The following is a 19,693-nucleotide window of genomic DNA, read 5'->3' as shown; positions in this document are numbered from 1 at the left end:
AGAAGGCTCAGGCAATGATCTGGGCCTCGGCACCATCGAAGTCAGAATCAGCGTCGTACGACGTCATTCCGGCTCCGGATCATCCGGAATGAGGATGGGGCTACCACCACCAGTGGGCACCGGTAGTGGAGGAAGCGTCGACGTCAGATCTGACACCGGAGGAAGTCGACTGTGAGAGACCGGCGCCAGTCCAGATCCGCTATCGGATCCCGGGGTCCCCAACATCGGCGAGTCCGATGCCGCCGACATCGAACCCGAGGGGGCCCCTGCTGAACCCGAAGACCCACCTGAGGGTGCAGCCCGCTCAAAAACATAGCACATAGCCTTGTAAAATTATTTAATTTGAGCGGTGGTCGCTCTGGTCCCCGGAAAAGGGGGAAGACGCAGAGTCGGCCCTGGCTGTGGCTCCATGCAGCCACACTCGGAACGTCGACGCTCCCTAGATGCCTCATCGCCAACGGGCATGGCAAAGTCAAAGTCTGCTTTGACTTCTTCTTTTTGTGCCTCTTTCCTGAGTGCCTGATGACCTAGAATGCGAGGAAGAGGACTTGGGGCTCCGGGAGGGGTGCCGCAGCCTCCTCCTACTGTGGGATTGTGACCTCCTCGGAGTCACGACGACCGAAGACGGCTGTCAGGCTGCAAGAAGCTTGAGAGATCTCCCTCTCAAGGTCTTTGGAGCAATGGCCCAACAGTCGGAACACGACGTTGAATTGTGGTCCTTCTCCAGACACCAGAGAAACACTCAGTGTGGATCCGACATGGTGCGATGACATTCACCACACGGCTGGAATCCTGTCTTTCTCGAAGACCTCTCAAACAAATAAAAAAAACCTTGACAAAATTGTCTAAGAAAAAGGGTAGCTCTTCCCAAATCTGCTCTTAACCGACGCGGAAGGAAAAGAACTGACGTACGCGCACCGGGGTGGTGCCTATATAGAAGACCGTGATGTCACAGACGGCCCCAACGACGCCACGCAGAGCCGAACGACACAGGCGGATCCGAGTGACGCCACCCGATGGCGTGCACATGGTACTACTCAGTAGAGAACTTCTGGATTCAAAGCTGATACCAGGGAATTCAAAGGTAAGGAATCTGCAGCTAGAATTCTCTACCAGATATAACTTGTTCAAAAGCATTTGAATTTAAATACAAGGGATTTTTAATGTAACAGGTAATGGTGGGGTGTGTCTTACAAGACAGGACCAAAAAGAAATATAGTCACGTGTCCTGTCAATAAGTGCAAAAAGGCAGAATCAAACTTATTAATGTTGTTTCCACAAGGTTGTTGTATTCCTGAAGCCCTTAACTGTGAGGTTCTAAAACATTCACACATTTTTACATCGCACAGGTTTTGATTTGTCCAATTTTATTGCTTGAAAACTTGCGAGTTACATGAAGTTTGTTCAAAAATTCCTAAGAAACGATTACTAAGAAATGCTGCAATGGAATTTAAATATTTGAATAAAATACAAAACATAAATCTGAACATAGTTCTGTGGTTTACATATATCCTTTGCAGAATAACTGCAGTGAGTTATGTTGTATTCATAGAGTGCAGTGTGATCAGAAGACCCTTAACTATAGAATTTAGCCCAGGCCCATGAATTATGTTAAAATACACAAGAGAGGTTGTATCCAATACAGTAAGCCCTGAGACATTTTAATTTTCTTAAAATTTTGAATAAAGTTGCAAGGAGATACAAAGTACAGTAAAATCAGAACCAAGTTAGCAATGCAATTTATAATATTGGCATATGATAACATCAGTGATGTCATTGGCAATATTATACATGATGTATTGTATAAGATTGAAATCAGAATGCCCCGTGCATAACTAATTTAAAAACTACATTCCTAGCCTTGCGATATTTTGCATCATTAACGTATCATTTAAGTAGCGTTTTTTTAAAGATACACGAATACATAAACATTCATGGTGTAACATGCACGATCCTGATTTTTTTTTTTACTCGAATTGTTCTGCCGTAAAAGAAAACAAAATTGAGAGGATTGAAGGGTGAATGGACTTATGCATTAGCCGATCTCCTTAAGTGACAAATACCATGTCCGTTGCTATATATTGTATCAAAATAAAGAATGCTTTGTGTTCCTGATAAAACGTTTTATTTAACTTTGTGAGAATTTCACTCTTGACTGTTTTTAATATTTTCGAATAACTGGTAGTTCAGAACGCAAAAATGCACTCAGTTTACTGTGTCTATTTGGCAGGCTGTCTCCCTTATGTCTTCAAAAACACAAACAGAACTGGCTGGATTTGCGAAGATGGTTCACCACAAGCAAGTTGAGGTGGCATTTTAGCTTGCTTAGAGAGAAGTTTCCCTGCTTAGTTTATTTCAGAGTAAGTCTAGTCTGGTACTTTGTGGTTCTCTCCGGGCTTCTGATTTTGGGTATAACCAGCTGCAGGGGAACAACAGAAGGGCTCAGAGGTGCTAGAGGTGGGGTTTTGCGCGTGGCTCGTCTAAGACTTCCCATTAGGCTACAAATGCACACGGATAAAGGGAAACGCTTGCATTTTTTGAAAGGGGTTTCTAGGACTGTTCTGCAATTTCCTTCTTTGCAGTGGAGATCCAGCGCGAGGCACTGGATGTCTGGTTCGTGAAAGGACACCTGTGAGCTTACCTATTTCAAATACCGTTTATTTTACTTACTGAAGTACTAAATTGTTTTTATGAAATTGAAACTCAGCTGGATGAATTTCATGTATAAAAGAGCTCTGTGCTGTGCATACTTAGGACAGAGCAATCATATACAATTTGATAAGGTAGGGTGAAACATTTGTAGCACTGTAGCTAGTACACCTATCTATATACAATGCAGTTATGAACGACAATGCAATTACAGCCTGCCCACTGAGGCTGCATTCGGTATCCTGTTAATAAGTATTAAAGTACTCGTGTAATCTGTGCGGATCATATTCGTTTCAACTGTTGAGTTTTGGGCATTGGCAATCCATTGATTCATGTTAGCCCAATAGGGGGTTTTCATATACAACATCATGCGACTCAACATGGTATAGACTAATGATACAGCACACATTAGAGATGTTAATGCAATATATGTTTTGGTATTAGCTAAAGATTGTAACAATACAAGCAATACTATTACGTATGCTGAAAACAATAATTTTAAAGTATTTTTGTTTATGTTCATCCTGTTTTGTGTCACAATGAGCGTATATATATATATATTATATATATATATATATATATACACATACATATATACACACACACACATACACACACACACACACAATGCCACCTTTACAATGTGATAAAGGCTGTGTGACAGCCAAAACGCGTCCTGCCCACCAGTGTAATCTGATGTAATAAACAGCTGACCTCCAGTCTTCGAATGCCGTCTTTCTCTCTCAATGGGAGAAGTTGTGGAATATAAACACACACACACGCACCCAACACACACAGTGGGACTGGTGAGAACTCCACTCTGCTCCTACTTGGCAAGTTTCAGCTAGATTCTGCCATAGAATACATCAGAAGTGGCCCAGACTTGGTAAGATAGCCTTGCTGGTAGGGCTGTTGTTGGGGCTGGTGTTGGAGCAGCTGGGGCGATGAGAGACTGGAGATCTGAGTGAATAGGTGAGTGGCGATTTTAGGTCTTGCCGCATTGTGGTTGAGCCCTGTGCCTTCTAAGGAGGTCTTCTAGGTCTGGGTGCGGCTTGCAGGTCGGGTTGGCCCTTACAGCTTCTCACACCTTTGCCCCCTGCCTTTCCAGTAAGGCACCTTGTGACCCAAGCAGCTTTGAGCCCCCGAAAGTGCACAATTTGTGAGCTGTTCCAGGAGTTTTAGAACTGTCCAAAGGAGAAGCTTTCAAGTTCAACCTCAGCCTTGGATTAAATTTCTCCTGACAGGCAATAACTTTTCTGGAGAGCTATGAATTTTGGAACCAGGACGGTAAAGAAGGGAGAAAACTCCAACACCCTGGCGCCCAGACCTAAATCTTCACCAAAATATCTCACCAATGAAGACCAGAGCCTGGGTGGCCAGCAATAGGGAGGTCTTGATGGCAGCAGAACAGATTCTTCCTTTATCCCCTGTAAAAGTATATTCTCCCGTGCACCCTCAACAACTGAGACCACAAATAAGCAATCACCATCTCTTTGATATGCCGCTTCCTCCAAGCACATCAAACACTTGAAGAAAACAGGAGTGAATGAATCAATTTCACAGATCCTGCATCTGATCTAGAGGTCCTATCATTTTCTGGAACTTCGAGCCTCTTCAACAAAAGCCTTTCACCAAATTCCCCTACGAACGTTTCCACCTTCCTCAAAAAGCAAACGTACAAGACAAATGAAACAAAATAAAAGGAGGGAGCAAAATGTGAAAGCTTTGAGGCTAAGAGAAACTAGTGCCAACTTCTTTCCAATTTTTTGAATAAACACAAGGAGCTTTTGCGAATGATGAGCCTTAGGAATGCACAAACGCTTCAAAGTCTCAAGAGGAGGTATAGACTGAATAGTATCACAGACATATACAGCATGTGAATTATACTATTCATATGACAGCGTCTTCGGATCACAAAAGGTCACAACTCCATTAATCTGAAAGTGTAAAACATCCGCCATCCACGCCCACAAACCCGACATCACCTTTGCAAATAATGGCTAAGATGCAATCTATCATTGGGAACCATCAGACGTCAATAACGAATGAGGAGCAATCTATTGCTGGGATCTAACAGATGTCTAATCAGAAACCGGTTTACCAACCCAGCACTAATAACGCACCACAAGAAATCACTCTTAATGGTCCATCTCAGGATTCTGAAATTGGACCGCAACTATTACTCGGCTCCTTATAAGTGACATTGTGAACACAAAGGGAAAAAACAAGACTATATTTCAACACCAACATAAATCCCAGGGTAGCAGTAACATCCTAAATACACGCAACATGCTGAGACTACTAGCCAGACAGAAAGACCCACGTCATAGCTCCCCCCCACCCCCAAGTATAGAGACAGTGGAATTTAAACCATCAAGCCACACTTATAAGCCAGTCCTCGGCTGCAATTGCTGAATTAGTGCTCTCATAACACAAAGTCTGCGCAGAATGGGAACTAATGATATTATACATGGTTGAGAAGGACCACACTGTGTTATTAGCCAATGATGATAAGCAAAAACGAGAAGGTTAACCATAGAGCTATGCAGAACCTGATGAGATTCACCACAATGCTGAAAAGTGCACTACGTGCCTGTGGAACCTATCAGACTTCTCAAATATACTCCTTAATGATATCACTAAATAGCTCATAGGGATGCCGTTGTTGGTTCTCCAATTCCTCAAATTGCTGCCGAACTGGTTATCATTCACCCTCAATCAAAATAAAGTTGATTATCATTCACCCTCAATCGAAATAAAGTTGACAGAGGCTGCTTGAGTAAATATACTGACAAAATCAACAAAATAAGTCACCCAGTACAACAGTCTCTTGTCCGAGCCCTCCAAAATACAAAGTTGTGCAACAACAAACCTCCTCATAAAAACTCCCATTCCACGTCCATTATTTCATGAAATAAAGCAGGAATCGAAAAACTCCATCCAGACCTAGAACTGGAGTTTTGATGTGGCCTGCCTCCAAGAGACATGGAAAATAGCAAAACTCCCATTTGGGGGGGGATATGTGTAAATCTCTACCGCAGCAAAAAAAAGTCAGGAAAAAAGGGCGTCCTATCAATCTATGTGATGCTGGGCAAGTCTTTCAGCTTAAGCCGCTTGGTATTTAATTTACCACACAAACCTGGCACAATACATATTGGGACTTCAGAAATAAAACCGGTCCAATTATTATTCTAAACCTTTATCATAATCCAGGCTACACACAAAAACATGTTAGAAAATTCCCTTATGGAATTGGGAGGCTCCTATAGTGGAATGCCACGCATACTTACAGGTGATTTCTTGACAATGCAGTCTACACCACTCTACTATACACAACTGCACAGAATATTCTGCAACACTGCAACTCTATGCCACTGCACTGTACGCTGCACCACTCCACTTTGCAACACTGCACTGTCTGCCACTGAACTCTACGCCACTCTTCTCTGCACAACTACATTCAATGCCACTGCACTCTACTCTGCATCCCTCTATTCTACACCACTATACCAATAAACTCTATGCCACTCTGCATCGCTCCACTCCATGTCAATCCACTCTAAGCCAGCCACGGCACTCTATGTCACTGCTCTCTAGACAGTGCACTCTATTCTGAAACAATCTACTATATGCCACTGCAATCTATCCTGCTCCACTCCACGCCTTTCTATTCTGCACCATTGCCAAAACACTCTCCACCTCTTTTCTTAGACCCAATACACTCAATGCCACTCTACTTCACACCTTTTCACTCTACATCACTTTCCTCTGGACCACTCACCAAAACTGCATTCTACACCACTGAATTCTACAACATATCACTGTGCATCACTCTACTCTGAGCTACTGCAGTCTATTTCACTGCACTCTACTCTGCACCACTCTACTCTACACCACTCTACTGCACTCTATGCCACTACATTCTACGTCTCGCGAATGCACCACTCTACCCTGCTCTAAGCACAACTACACTCTATACCAATCTACTCTACACCACTCCACACCACTCTATGCCACCACAATCTACCTGGCACTAATCTCCTGTGTGCCACTTCACTATACTCTGAAACAATTTACTCTACTTTGTGCCGCTCCAATCTACACCACTGCACTCTACTCTGCACCACTCTATGCCAATATACTCTACTGCCCACTAAGCCACTCTAAATCATTGCACTCTACTCCAAAGCACTCAGCAACACTTTACTCAAAACAAATGCAATATATGCCACTCTACTCTGCCCCTTTTCACTCTATGTCACTTTCCTCTGCACCACTCTCCGAAACTGCATTCTACAACACACCAGTGTGCATCACTCAACTCAGAGCTACTGCAGTCTATGGCACAGCACTTGACTCTGCAGCACTCTACTCTACTGCACACTATGCCAGTACATTCTACGTCTCTCGACTGCACCACTGTACTCTATGCTAGTGCAATCTACCCTGCTCTACTAATACCCACTGCACTCTATACCAATCCACTCCCCATGCCACTGGACTCTGCCCTGCACAAATCTCCTGTATGCTACTTCACTCTACTCTGAAACAATCTACTGTGTGCCATTCCACTCTACACCACTGCACTCTACTCTGCACCACTCTATGCAATTCTACTCTACTGCCCACTAAGCCACTCTACTCTAAACCACTGCACTCTACTCCAAAGCACTCAGCAACACTTTACTCAAAACCAATGCACTCTCTGCCACTATACTCGACTCTGCCACACTTTGCAATACTCCACTCTGCAACACTGTACACTCGGCCACTCCACTTTGCACCACCCACTGCACTCTGCGCCACTGCACATTACGTCACTCTACACCACTACTGTGACTGCACTACACCACTCTAATCTGTGCCACTGCACTCTGTAAAACTGCACTCTTTGTTACTGAACTCAATGTCACTCTACACCATTGCACACTATGACACTGCACTCTATGCCATCTAGTCTACTCTGCACCACTATGCTACAGCTCTCTGCATCATTCGACTCTGCTACACTCTACACCACTGCACTCAATGTCACTGCACTACTCAACGCTACTGCTCTCTAAGTCAATGCACTCTATGCCAATATACTCTGCATCACTCTACCCCACACCACTCCACTCTAAATTAAACCACTTCACTCTATGCCACTTCCCTCTATTCTGAAACAATCTACTCTGCACCACTGTACTCTATGCCACTGCTCTCTGAATCATTTTACTCTGCTACACTCTACACCACTGCACTCGACGTCACTGCACCACTCAACTGTACTGCTCTCTACGTCAATGCACTCTATGCCACTACACTGCATCAATCTACAACACTGCACTCTACCCTGCACCACTCCACTCTAACTTGAACCACTTTACTCTACGCCACTTCACTCTATTCTGAAACAATCTACTCTCCCTCACTGCACTCTACGCCAAAGCACTCTAACCCATTTTACTCAAAACCAATGCACTCTACTCCAATCTATTCTACACCACTGTACTTTACACCTCTTCATTCTATGCCACTCTAGGACACTCCACTTTACGACACTACACTCTATGATACTCTATTCTATTAAATTCTACTCCACTCTTTGACACTCTACTCCACTCTATGCCCACTCCACTCTAAAACATTATGCCACTCTATAATACTACTCCACTATACGACCCTCTATGCAACCCTGTGCCACTTTAATCCACTCTATTCTACAACATACAACTCTACCATTCCATATTATGCCACTCCATTCAACTCTATGCCATTCTCCTACACTACTGCACTCTATGCCACTCCACTCTAGTACAATCTATTCTGTTCTAGGCCACTGTACAACACTCTAATATACTCAACACCCTCCATGCCACTCCATACTGCTCCGCACCATTCCAAGGCACTCTATGCCATGTCACTCTACAACACTCAATCCTTCACCCTTCCAGTGTCCGACACTCTACTCCCACCATTGCACTCTACAACACTCCATGCCCTCAACTCTACTACACTTAACACCACACCACTCTGCTCTACCGCACAAAATTTTAACCATGCTGAACAGCAGCCACGCTGGTGTACACCATAGCTTAAACATATTGGCAAAGCCAATAGGTCTTGCATAGGCAAGACCTATTGGCTTTGCCAATGCTTGTTTCCTTAGGGGTAATTTCTCAATAGTTTATCTGTTTTGACCCTGTAACGTGTACACAGTTTGTGCTACATTGTGGAAAATGAATAGAAAATGAAATGGAGGGAGCAAGGACGGTTAATCTGTAATAACGTTTTACTAAAGATATAGTCTCAAGAAATAAATTCTTTAAAAATGCATACTTTTCTAGTAAAAAGGGGCAGCCAAAGCATGGGAATCAATGGAATATTCCCCAACAACAGAAGGAGTATTTAATCATCTTTTCCATTAGTTACATCCAAAAAGGTGTTCTACTATTTTCTTTTCAGAAAACGAATTAGTAGACAGTTCAGATTTGGTCTGACATTACTTTCTGTCACTCTAAACTTAAAAACATTAAATATAAACTGTGGTTGTGTAGCTCTGTCAATACCTTCACTACATCTCTTTTGCTGCTGTCACTAAAGTGGGCTGTGCCAACTATGTACACTTTGCCCCCATCCTCAGTAACTAGTTCCGTCACAGTTTCTGGAAGGGCTGGTTTCTTTTGTCTCCTTTTCATCTTCATTGCCCAGAGAAGTTTAAAAGCATCTGCATCCGCTACAAAAAAAAAGAGAAAGAATTGTAAAAAGAAATGATATCAATCTACCAGGTTAAATTCCTCTGTTTTAAGAAATAATGATAACCAATGCCACTCATTTCAACCTTAAGCAGTCTCTATGCATCATCCCCATTGGAAGCACTATTTATTTCCCGCAAATGAAAAATGTCCTAGCTATCGTAACAGAAAATTTAAATTTTATTCAGGACACGGAAGCGAGGAATACACTTTCTTTCCTCACTTTATTCAACTATGAGCCAAGCCAACATAAATAGAAAGACTTAATTTCCTATCAGTACTTGGGAAAAAGTAACATTTGAGTAAACATTGTCAAAAATCAACAGTCTTTAATGCCAACATAGTTTATTGTCGCTGTTGTCTCCTCCTCGTTCTTCCTGCGACCAAGATCTATTAAAACCATCTTCATTCCTGTTTGGAACCATCAGATCCTACGATAAAATGACACAACCAATGACTCTGCAACCATCCTTGCCCTGAGAATACATATGAGACTTAAGGAAAGGATTAGTAGCAAAACAAGTTAATGCAGACAGTAATCAAGATCTGGTTTCAAGTACAAAAAGATGTCTACCTACCTTTACGATGGACAGAGCCCGGGGGTGGGAGAGGTAAGGGGAGGGTGGAGCAGAGGGATGTGCGTGCCATTAATGGGTGGGTTAATCCTCAACTCTAGAACTGAAACTTTCCACTACGATAGCCAGGACATTTTTCATTCTATGTCAAGACGAGAGACAATGATTACGTTAATTTAAAGCTTCCCCACCACTAGCGATGCCATATTGGAGATCAGTTTGAAGTAGAAGCTCTTAAATGTTATGTTTGAAGACCAGTCTGCCACATAGAAGATGTCTTCCAGATGAGCTCAGAGCCATAGCTTCTCTGACAGAATGAGTCCCAAATATCTTGGTATCAATATGGGCCTCTTGCATTGCCCAGAGGACTCATCTAGTGAAGATGGGAGAGGACACAGCACAAAAGGGTTTCCCAAGGCCAATCAACAATTGGGTCTTCCCATATGGCCGGACCTCGTCCGTCATGGCCTCATGGGCCTTGATACAGCACACCACACAATTTTGGGGAATCCTGAATGGAAGGTTAAGAGACCACAAGGGAATTGTCTTTCATTCTTTTAGAAATGTGAAAGGTCACACCCTTCTGGGGGCTGTAATGTCCAGAGCCCATACATTCGAGACCAGTCTGCAAGACACGAGAGAAAAACCAAGGTAGCCAGATTGGCAGGAAAGCTCCTTCCTAGAAAGGTATTTGTTAGCCTGCCATCACAGGAACAGGTTTAAAACCCTGTTGACATCCCACAATGCCGAATATCTGGGTTCTGGCAGAAAAGATAAGCAAATATCCAGCATCAGTTTTTTCACCAGGGCGTGTTCTCCCACTGGATGATTCCCAACTGGTGCATGTCCTGCCGAGATTGTAGGCCTGAAAGTATTTATTAACTGGTAGGCTAGGCTCTCCGAGGCCAATATGGACAACATCGGATCCCACCTGATCCAGGGGTCTGCTGTGATACCAGCCCAGCCATTGAGACCACGTTGACTGGTAGCGCTTAGAGGTACTGTCCGCCGATGCCTTGGAGAGGAGTGAGGCAGCCTGCTTCGAAATTCCTGGGACTTTCCAGCGTTCCCGGTAATCATCCATGCTATAAGTGAAAGAGACCCTGTCATTACCAGAGGGTGAGGATTCCCATTGGGATCTCAGAAGAAATCTGGATGGAGGGGTAAAGGGATTGGAAAATCTCAAGAAAGTTCTAGTAGAACTGGATACCAGGCTTGCGATTTCCAGATTGGCGTTACCAGGTCCACCTGTGGTCTCCACACCCTTGCTGATAAGCGTGTGATGATGGTTAATGGGGGAAAACGCATATCCCTGCTCCCGGTGCTAGCCCTGCAGGAATGCATCTGTGGTGACTGCTCCAGGATCCAGTCTCCAACTGAAGTATCTGATGATCTATTGAGAAGGGGCCCCAACGGGGTGGAGCGCGCAGAGGAACAGAGGGTGCAGCTCCCAGAAACTAGCGTTCCTCAAGTGCCTGGAGTGCCAGCCAGCCACTTGATTGGACTATCCCTTGAGGTGTTCCGCCATCACCAAAACCTGGTTCGCCAGGCAGTACTCCCAAAAGGACCTCGCTAGGTCTGACAGAGCTTTGGAATGAGTGCCTCCCATGTGTATCGAACTGCAGCAACATTGTCCGTTTTCAGGAGGACACAGGACTTTGCCTACATTTGGTACAACATCTGTCTGCGAATGAGCCCGCAAAGAGCTTGTGGCAGTCAATGTGCATTGACTGTTCTTGAGATGACCATAGTCCTCCGGCGGTAAAGGGGCTACAGGTCGTTCCCCAACCCAAGCTGCTGGCATCTGACTTGAAAACCAAGTCTGTGTGAGGAACCGAATATCGCCTGGTCATTCTTTGCTTACCTCTTGCCATAGAGGAACCACTTGTGAGACCCTTCCTGAGATGGACTGTTTTGAGGCGTTGAAGGGCTGAACAGTGTAGAGGGCCCAGGAATATGGCCTGAATGTAAGAAGACAACAGGCCCACATTCCTGGCAACTGGAGAGAGACCTTCATTCTGCGCAGTTTGTGTCTGATCTTGTTGACTTTCTGCAAGAGAAGACTTAAGACGGCTCGAACCAGGGCCACAACGATACCTAGGAACACCAGAAACTGAGTAGGGTTAAGAACGGATTTATGTCCACTGAGGATGAACCGGAGAGACTCCAGGAGGGATATCACCATACGTAGGTGTGACACCAGGATTTGGGGGCACTGCCCTATAAGGAGGAGGTAGTCCAGGTAGACTATGAGATGGACACCTCAGGCTCTGAGAAACGAAACCACAGGCTACATAACCTTGGTGAAGCACCAGGGTGCGGAGGAGAGGTTGAAGGGGAGAGATGTGAATTTGAGCATCTGTCCCCTCCACTGGAATGGGAGGAAGTGGCGGTGGGGGCGAGGTGAAGATTGGGACAGTTAGATAGGCGTTTTTTAGGTCCAGATGCACCATCCAATCGTTGGGTTGAAGGATGCCCAGTAGGAGATCGATCCCCTCCATCCTAAAGTGGCGGTAGATCCGCCACTCGTTTAATTCCTTCAAGTTGATTACCAGCTGTTGACTGATGTTGCGCTTGTCCACCAGAAAAATATTGCTGAAAAGCCTGTTGGGTGGGGAGAAGTCTCCACAATCGCTCTTTTGTGCAAGAGGTCAGCCACCTCTGCGTCTACCAAGCCATATCTATGGCCGAAAACACTAAAGGGAGGGAGGGGGCTGCGTTGAGTGGGAGAGCCCAAAAACTCTATGAGGAAACTCTGCACTGTTTGGAGTACACCTTGGAAGATGGGGGTGAGGGGGTGGGGGGGGGGGGGGTGCCTCTGTCCCAGTAGCCGCTCTGAGATCTTCTGCGCCTGGGGGAGGGGCTGGTCGAATAGAAAGACCCGAACTTGGAAGCTTCCTGGTACTGTCCTCTTTTCAAAGCATAGCCCCTGCTGGGGGCTTGTGGTTGCGAGCGACCAACCGAGCATCCCCTGCACGGCCGGCCCTGGAGAAAACCCAGGGGGTGAAGACACGCTTGAACAAGGTTTGGGCCCTGTTAAGTGATGTAAAGGTCTATACAAGTTTACCTAGTTCGCGGACAAATAGGTCACCAAACAAATCTCACTGGGAGAATGGCCCTGCCTCTGACGTGGCGAGGTCTTCCAGTTTGGGAACAATCGTTATAAGAAGTGAACAACGCCTCTTGGTAGAGATGGCACAGTTGTCGTTGCCTAGGAAGATAATGGCTCTCTGGGCCCAGTCGGACAGGACATCTGGGGAGATAAGAGTACCAGAGGCTTTTGCGTCCAATGCCATGTCTAAAATACGAGTCAGGGGGCCTGGGACGTCCAGAAGCTTGTCCTGGCAATCCCTTTTTTAGGGCCACGCATGAATTTACCAAAGAAGGTGGTCATGCGTTCATCAACCTCAGGGGTAAAGGCTACTTTGTCGTCTAGGGCTGGGCAGTGGCATTCCACCCATATGCAGTTGCAAACTTTTTTGTCAAGCAGGTTGCGCAGCCGCATCACAATGTAAATCTCTACCTTGTTTGCCGGGGTCCATTTAGCCGAAAAGGGATGTAGGAGGAGATCTGGGGCAAGTATGTCAGATGACCCTTGGGGCTAGTCTTCCGCCTGGGACTCGTGGGCTTGTGGGGAAGGGTGCCATGGACTGGACCCCATGTCCTGGTCCCCATTCGAGGCTAGGGAGTCTGCATCTGCGGGAAGGAGAGGGGAGAATCTGGTGCTGGAGGTGGAAGGGGTGCATCCCTGGGGCCTCTGGTACTGAGGTGTCTGATCCTGTCAGGAGGCAATGTGCCATAAAGGCCTTCTTTAACAGATCAAATGCGTTCATGTTGATGCTGCAGTCAGGGGCCCTCTTATGTTTGGGGTTAGGTGGGGCAGGAGGTGTGGTTGCCCCTAAAGGTAGAGGGTGCGTTGGCCCCGAACTGTCTTCCCACCTGTGGTGGGGGGGTTCTGGCGCAGTTTTCCATTAACTGCATACGTTTCTGCTCCGGGGGGGGGAGGGGGGGAGCGGGGACACCTCCTGCTTCACTGCAGGCATCCATAATGCTGAAGAAGTCACCATCTATTGGGAGGTTATTCCCCTTTTCCTCCTCCATATAGTTGTCCTCTGTGTCACTCATGGTGTTTTCTTTATGCAGGAGCACTGAGAGGACAGCACCTACTGGGAGTACCAGTGCCTGAGGGAAGGTCTGAAGCACCAGGTACGTTTAGAGGGTGATATTGGGGCAGGGGTCTCCCAGCCAAATGTTGGAGGCACACATGGCTACTAACAGGGGGAAGCCCCTGTGACACCTCACAGACCCTGTTCATTCAACAGGGCAGTTCACCACCTGGGCAGGTGTCAAGCGAGACTCTTGAGCATGTCTATTACAGTAAATACAGCCCCCCGTTATCCTCCAGGTTGGGAGGGGGGGAGGGGGACAAGAAACTGGTGGAAATCAGGAGTTTGTTTGGCTGTGCTGCTGCAATATCAGCAAAGTTTAGATTATGCAGTGTGCGCTGACTATGATTCCCAGTATAGAAAAGTGCCTCTTTTGACATGGTTAGCCCCCCACCCCCACTTTTTGCCTTGTATCTGATGTGGTTTCAAAGTTGTTAGTGCCAAGGGCCACTGCTAACCAGGTTGCCAGGGCACGATCTCTTTCCCAAAACTGTTATTATGCATTGCCACAATTGGCAACACCTTTAGCTGCCACTATAAGTCCATCCCTAGTAACTGGTGCTTAGGTACCTAGGGCATGGTGTACTAAGGGAAGGCCCTTGAGCAAAAGACACTGTGCCACCCTCAGGGACCCTGCATCCAAGTGCACCCAGCATTGCCATTGCAGGCTGAGTGTCCTGAGGCAATCCTAAAATGCAAAACTGACCTGCCACAAAACCTGTGTGACCTGTCCACTACACACTGCATGCAATACAGGTAAGTCACCTCTCTGGCAGGACTTTCAGCCCTAAGGTAGGGTGCACTATACTGCATGTGTGGGCATAGATGCATGAGCAATATGCCCCTACTGTTTCACTGCCAAACCTGGGACATGGTAAGTGAACAGAGAAGCATTTTTACATGCATGTGCTGGACACTGGTCAGTACAGGTTTCACAGCTACATGATTGCCACTCCGAACCCTGGGTTGTTTGGTAACAAACAACTCAGAAGAATACATCCAAACTGGTGCCAGTACTGGAATTATTGCAAGAGGTACCTAGGGGCCACCTTGGAGGTGACACCTGTAAAAGCCAACTAACCCTGGCATGGCTGCTGGACTGTCACTACTAGCCTGCCACCACCAGGCAAGATTCTGAAACTCTGGGCTGAGAGCCTTTGCTCTCTGGGTTCAGAAAACAAAGCCCTTCCTGGGATTAGGTGTTACACCTCCTCTCCCAGGAATGTGTACAGCCCTGCCTGCGAGCTTCAAAGGAATTGCCACCATCAACCCCCAGCCCTGCTGCTAGCAGCAAATGGCTGCCCCAATTGCAATCCCCCACTTTTGGCATGTGCAACGGTGGGAAAATGCACAAAGGAAAGGAGGAGTGGCCATCCCCAGCCTACAGCACCCTTACGGTGTTGCATGTGAGGTGACCCCTCCATTTCATTTTCCTCCAACTTGCATGGTAGGAAAATAGCCAATCAGGGATAGGAAGGGGCCTCTTCCCACAGGAAGTGGTCACATAGTGGGTGTAGCCACCCTAAGGTAGATGACCCATTGGTCACTACTAGGAACTCCCCTAAACACCTACTAAATGCAGTATTTAGTGGGCATCCATAGACCTGCAGATCAGATATCAAGGACACAAGAAGGCCAGTAACAAAGAAGACCCAAGTACCGAGACCAGAACACCTTCTGCACAAAGAAAAAGGCACAAAACCCTGCCTGCCGCACCCAGGACTCGATAATTGCTGCTGAGGGTTTAACTGTACATGGGACGGAAACTACAAAATCGCAGAGTACCTCCATCCTTCAGAAAATTGCCAAGGACCTCTGTGTAGAGTGAAGGTATCACTCCCTGCAACAAAGAAGCTAATACCAGTGAAGTCCAGTTCACTGACGGGCTGCTGACCAAGGAACAGGACAAATCAGCCGGACTAAATTGCACCTGACGGACCCAGAGGACAAGCCCTGCAAGTGTGCTGAGTTTGGTGGCACTGCAACCTCCACTGGCTGAACTGTGCAACAGCCAGGGGTAGTGGACCCCCAATGGATACCCAGAAGAAATGTCCACTCCAAACTCACCGAGAACCAGAAGCACGCTCCACTCGAGGGAATTCAGGAAATGTAAGAACCACACCCCAGAGTGGCCTTGCTGACCTGCAATCCACCCTCAAAATGACCTGCTGCCTGGTTCCAAGGGCACCTTTGCGCATAGCCCTTGGCTCACCTATCTGCTCGGCACCTGGCATCTCTAGCCCCTGCACTGGAGAACCGGCTGTGCTTTAAGGATCCCCCACCCACTGCGACCTCTACACTCCAAGGGGACCCACCAACTCACCTTGAAGCCCTTCTGTTCAGTGCTTCTCCAAGTGGTCCCCCGACGAGGTTCTGCACCCTCTCCAAGGACTTTCAGCAGCTGCTCTCGCTGGAACTGGGAGCTGCCTGAACATCTCTGGCTGGTCCACAAAACATCCCAATGATCTTGACCTAAAAACTAAAGGAGACAATGGTAAACGCATTGCCTGATTTTACATGCATTTTTAATGTTTTCTCCCATTGATTCCTATGGTGAGTAATTATGCACCGAAACAAGAACAATTGAAAGTTAAAAAGTACCCAATTTTTATGATCTTGGACTTAAAAAATTTATAAAAATCTGAAGTGTTTTTATAAATTGGCCGCGAGTTATTCTTTTGAGTGTGTCCACATTTATTGATACTGTGAATACAACAAATGGTTAGAACGTCTCAAAGATTGGCCTAACTGCTCGACCAAGCTACCATAAAAATTAGAGCATTGGGTGGGTGGCCTGGATTCTCTTCACAGTGAACATTGTCTTTTAAAACTATATAAAGAGCCAGCCTCCTACATGGAGTGCAAGTCGTGCTTGAGTAGCGGTGCCCTCTAGAGGTGGAGGACCTCATTGCATCGGCCCCAGATGCACCGAGGCACGAGTAAGGGAGGCAGGCTGCGGAGAAGCAAAAGGGGGGCCTGCAGTCGGGAGTACCTATATTAGGGGGAAGACAAAATACTGCAATAACTGCACGAATGGCAAATGTACTTAGCTCGGCTGCAGGAGCCGCAAAGAAAGAGGAGGATATAACAGCGACAATGGACTATGTTGGCATTAAAGACTGTTGATTGGTTGACAATGTTTACTCAATGTCACTTTTACCCCAAGCAGTGATGGGAAATGAAAATGTCACTTACCCAGTGTACATCTGTTCGTGGCATCAGTCGCAGTAGATTCGCATGTTTTGCAATAGCTCGCCATCTGGTGTTGGGCCGGAGTGTTACAAGTTGTTTTTCTTCGAAGAAGTCTTTCGAGTCACGGGACCGAGTGACTCCTCCTTTTGTCTCCATTGCGCATGGGCGTCGACTCCATCTTCGATTGTTTTTCCCCGCAGAGGGTGAGGTAGGAGTTGAATTGTAGTAATAGTGCCCATGCAATGGAGTGACTAAGTATGCACCTATTTAAGGTTGAGATGATACATATATAAATAGTTGAAGGTAACTTCCAAACTGCTACAGGCTCCCGGGGAGGCGGGTGGGCACATGCGAATCTACTGCGACTGATGCCACGAACAGATGTACACTGGGAAAGTGACATTTTCAGTTCGATGGCATCTGTCGCTGTAGATACGCATGTTTTGCATAGACTAGTAAGCAGTTATCTCCCCAAAAGCGGTGGATCAGCCTGTAGGAGTGGAAGTAGTCTGAAATAATGTTCTTAATACGGCTTGACCTACTGTGGCTTGTTGTGCGGATAACACGTCTACACAGTAGTGCTTGGTGAATGTGTGAGGCGTAGACCATGTGGCTGCCTTACATATTTCTTGCATTGGGATGTTTCCTAGAAAGGCCATGGTAGCACCTTTCTTTCTGGTTGAGTGTGCCCTTGGTGTAATGGGCAGCTGTCGTTTAGCTTTAAGGTAGCAGATTTGGATGCATTTAACTATCCATCTGGCTATACCTTGTTTTGATATTGGGTTTCCTGCATGAGGTTTTTGAAATGTAATAAATAGTTGTTTAGTCTTTCTGATGTTTTTTGTTCTGTCAATGTAATACATCAATGCTCTTTTGACATCTAATGTATGTAGTGCCCTTTCAGCTACGGTATCTGGCTGTGGAAAGAACACTGGAAGTTCCACTGTTTGATTTAGATGGAACGGTGAAATAACCTTTGGCAAAAATTTAGGATTGGTCCTTAGGACGACCTTATTCTTGTGTAGTTGTATAAAAGGTTCCTGTATTGTAAACGCCTGAATCTCGCTTACTCTTCTTAGGGAAGTAATGGCGATGAGAAATGCCACCTTCCAGGTTAGGAACTGTATTTCGCAGGAGTGCATGGGTTCAAAAGGTGGACCCATAAGTCTAGTTAGGACAACATTTAGGTTCCATGAAGGAACAGGTGGTGTTCTTGGTGGTATAATTCTCCTAAGGCCCTCCATGAATGCTTTAATGACTGGTATCTTATATAGGGAAGTTGAATAGGTAGTCTGCAGGTATGCAGATATTGCTGCAAGGTGTATTTTAATGGAAGAGAAAGCCAGGTTAGATTTTTGTAAGTGAAGCAAGTAACCCACTACATGTTCTGGAGTTGTGTGTAATGGTTGTATTTGATTAATATGGCAGTAGCAAACAAACCTCTTCCATTTACTTGCATAGCAGTGCCTGGTGGATGGCCTTCTGGCTTGTTTTATGACTTCCATACATTCTTGGGTAAGTTGTAAGTGCCCGAATTCTAGGATTTCAGGAGCCAGATTGCTAGATTCAGCGATGCTGGATCTGGGTGTCTGATCTTTTGGTTGTGCTGTGTCAACAGATCTGGCCTGTTGGGCAATTTGATGCAGGGTACTACTGATAGGTCTAGCAGCGTTGTGTACCAGGGTTGCCTTGCCCAAGTTGGTGCTATTAATATGAGTTTGAGTTTGTTTTGACTGAGTTTGTTTACCAGGTAAGGAAGGAGAGGGAGAGGAGGAAAAGCGTAAGCAAATATCCCTGACCAGTTCATCCATAGGGCATTGCCTTGGGACTGTTTGTGTGGGTATCTGGATGCGAAGTTTTGGCATTTTGCGTTCTCCTTTGTCGCAAACAAGTCTATCTGAGGTGTTCCCCAGAGTTTGAAATAAGTGTTCAGAATTTGGGGGTGAATTTCCCATTCGTGGACCTGTTGGTGATCTCGAGAGAGATTGTCTGCGAGTTGATTTTGGATCCCTGGTATAAATTGTGCTATTAGGCGAATTTGGTTGTGAATTGCCCAACGCCAAATCTTTTGTGCTAGCAGGCTTAACTGCGTGGAGTGCGTCCCCCCTTGCTTGTTTAGATAATACATTGTTGTCATGTTGTCTGTTTTGACGAGAATGTATTTGTGAACTATTATTGGTTGGGAAGCTTTTAGTGCTTGAAAAACTGCTAGAAGTTCTAGGTGATTTATATGCAGTTTTGTTTGATGTACGTTCCATTGTCCTTGTATGCTGTGTTGATCGAGGTGTGCTCCCCACCCTGTCATGGAAGCATCTGTTGTTATTACGTATTGTGGCACTGGGTCTTGGAAAGGCCGCCCTTTGTTTAAATTTAT

The 19,693-nt window shown here is 45.9% G+C and overlaps 1 protein-coding gene across 2 annotated transcripts in view; it reads right to left on the bottom strand.

The window, feature by feature from the left end:
* The window catches only part of TRABD (TraB domain containing), a 251,994-nt gene that overhangs the window by 140,955 nt on the left and 91,346 nt on the right, over positions 1-19,693 (bottom strand). For both annotated transcript variants that reach the window (XM_069229632.1, XM_069229634.1), the window contains exon 4: positions 9,201-9,367. In XM_069229632.1, the coding sequence (XP_069085733.1) occupies positions 9,201-9,367 (167 nt within the window). The remainder of the gene's footprint in view (positions 1-9,200; positions 9,368-19,693) is intronic.

This window comes from Pleurodeles waltl, chromosome 4_1 (genome assembly GCF_031143425.1).
Source record: "Pleurodeles waltl isolate 20211129_DDA chromosome 4_1, aPleWal1.hap1.20221129, whole genome shotgun sequence".
NCBI lineage: Eukaryota > Metazoa > Chordata > Amphibia > Caudata > Salamandridae > Pleurodeles > Pleurodeles waltl.
Note: the sequence above shows the minus strand (reverse complement) of the source record. Positions and strands in the feature narration are given on the sequence as shown.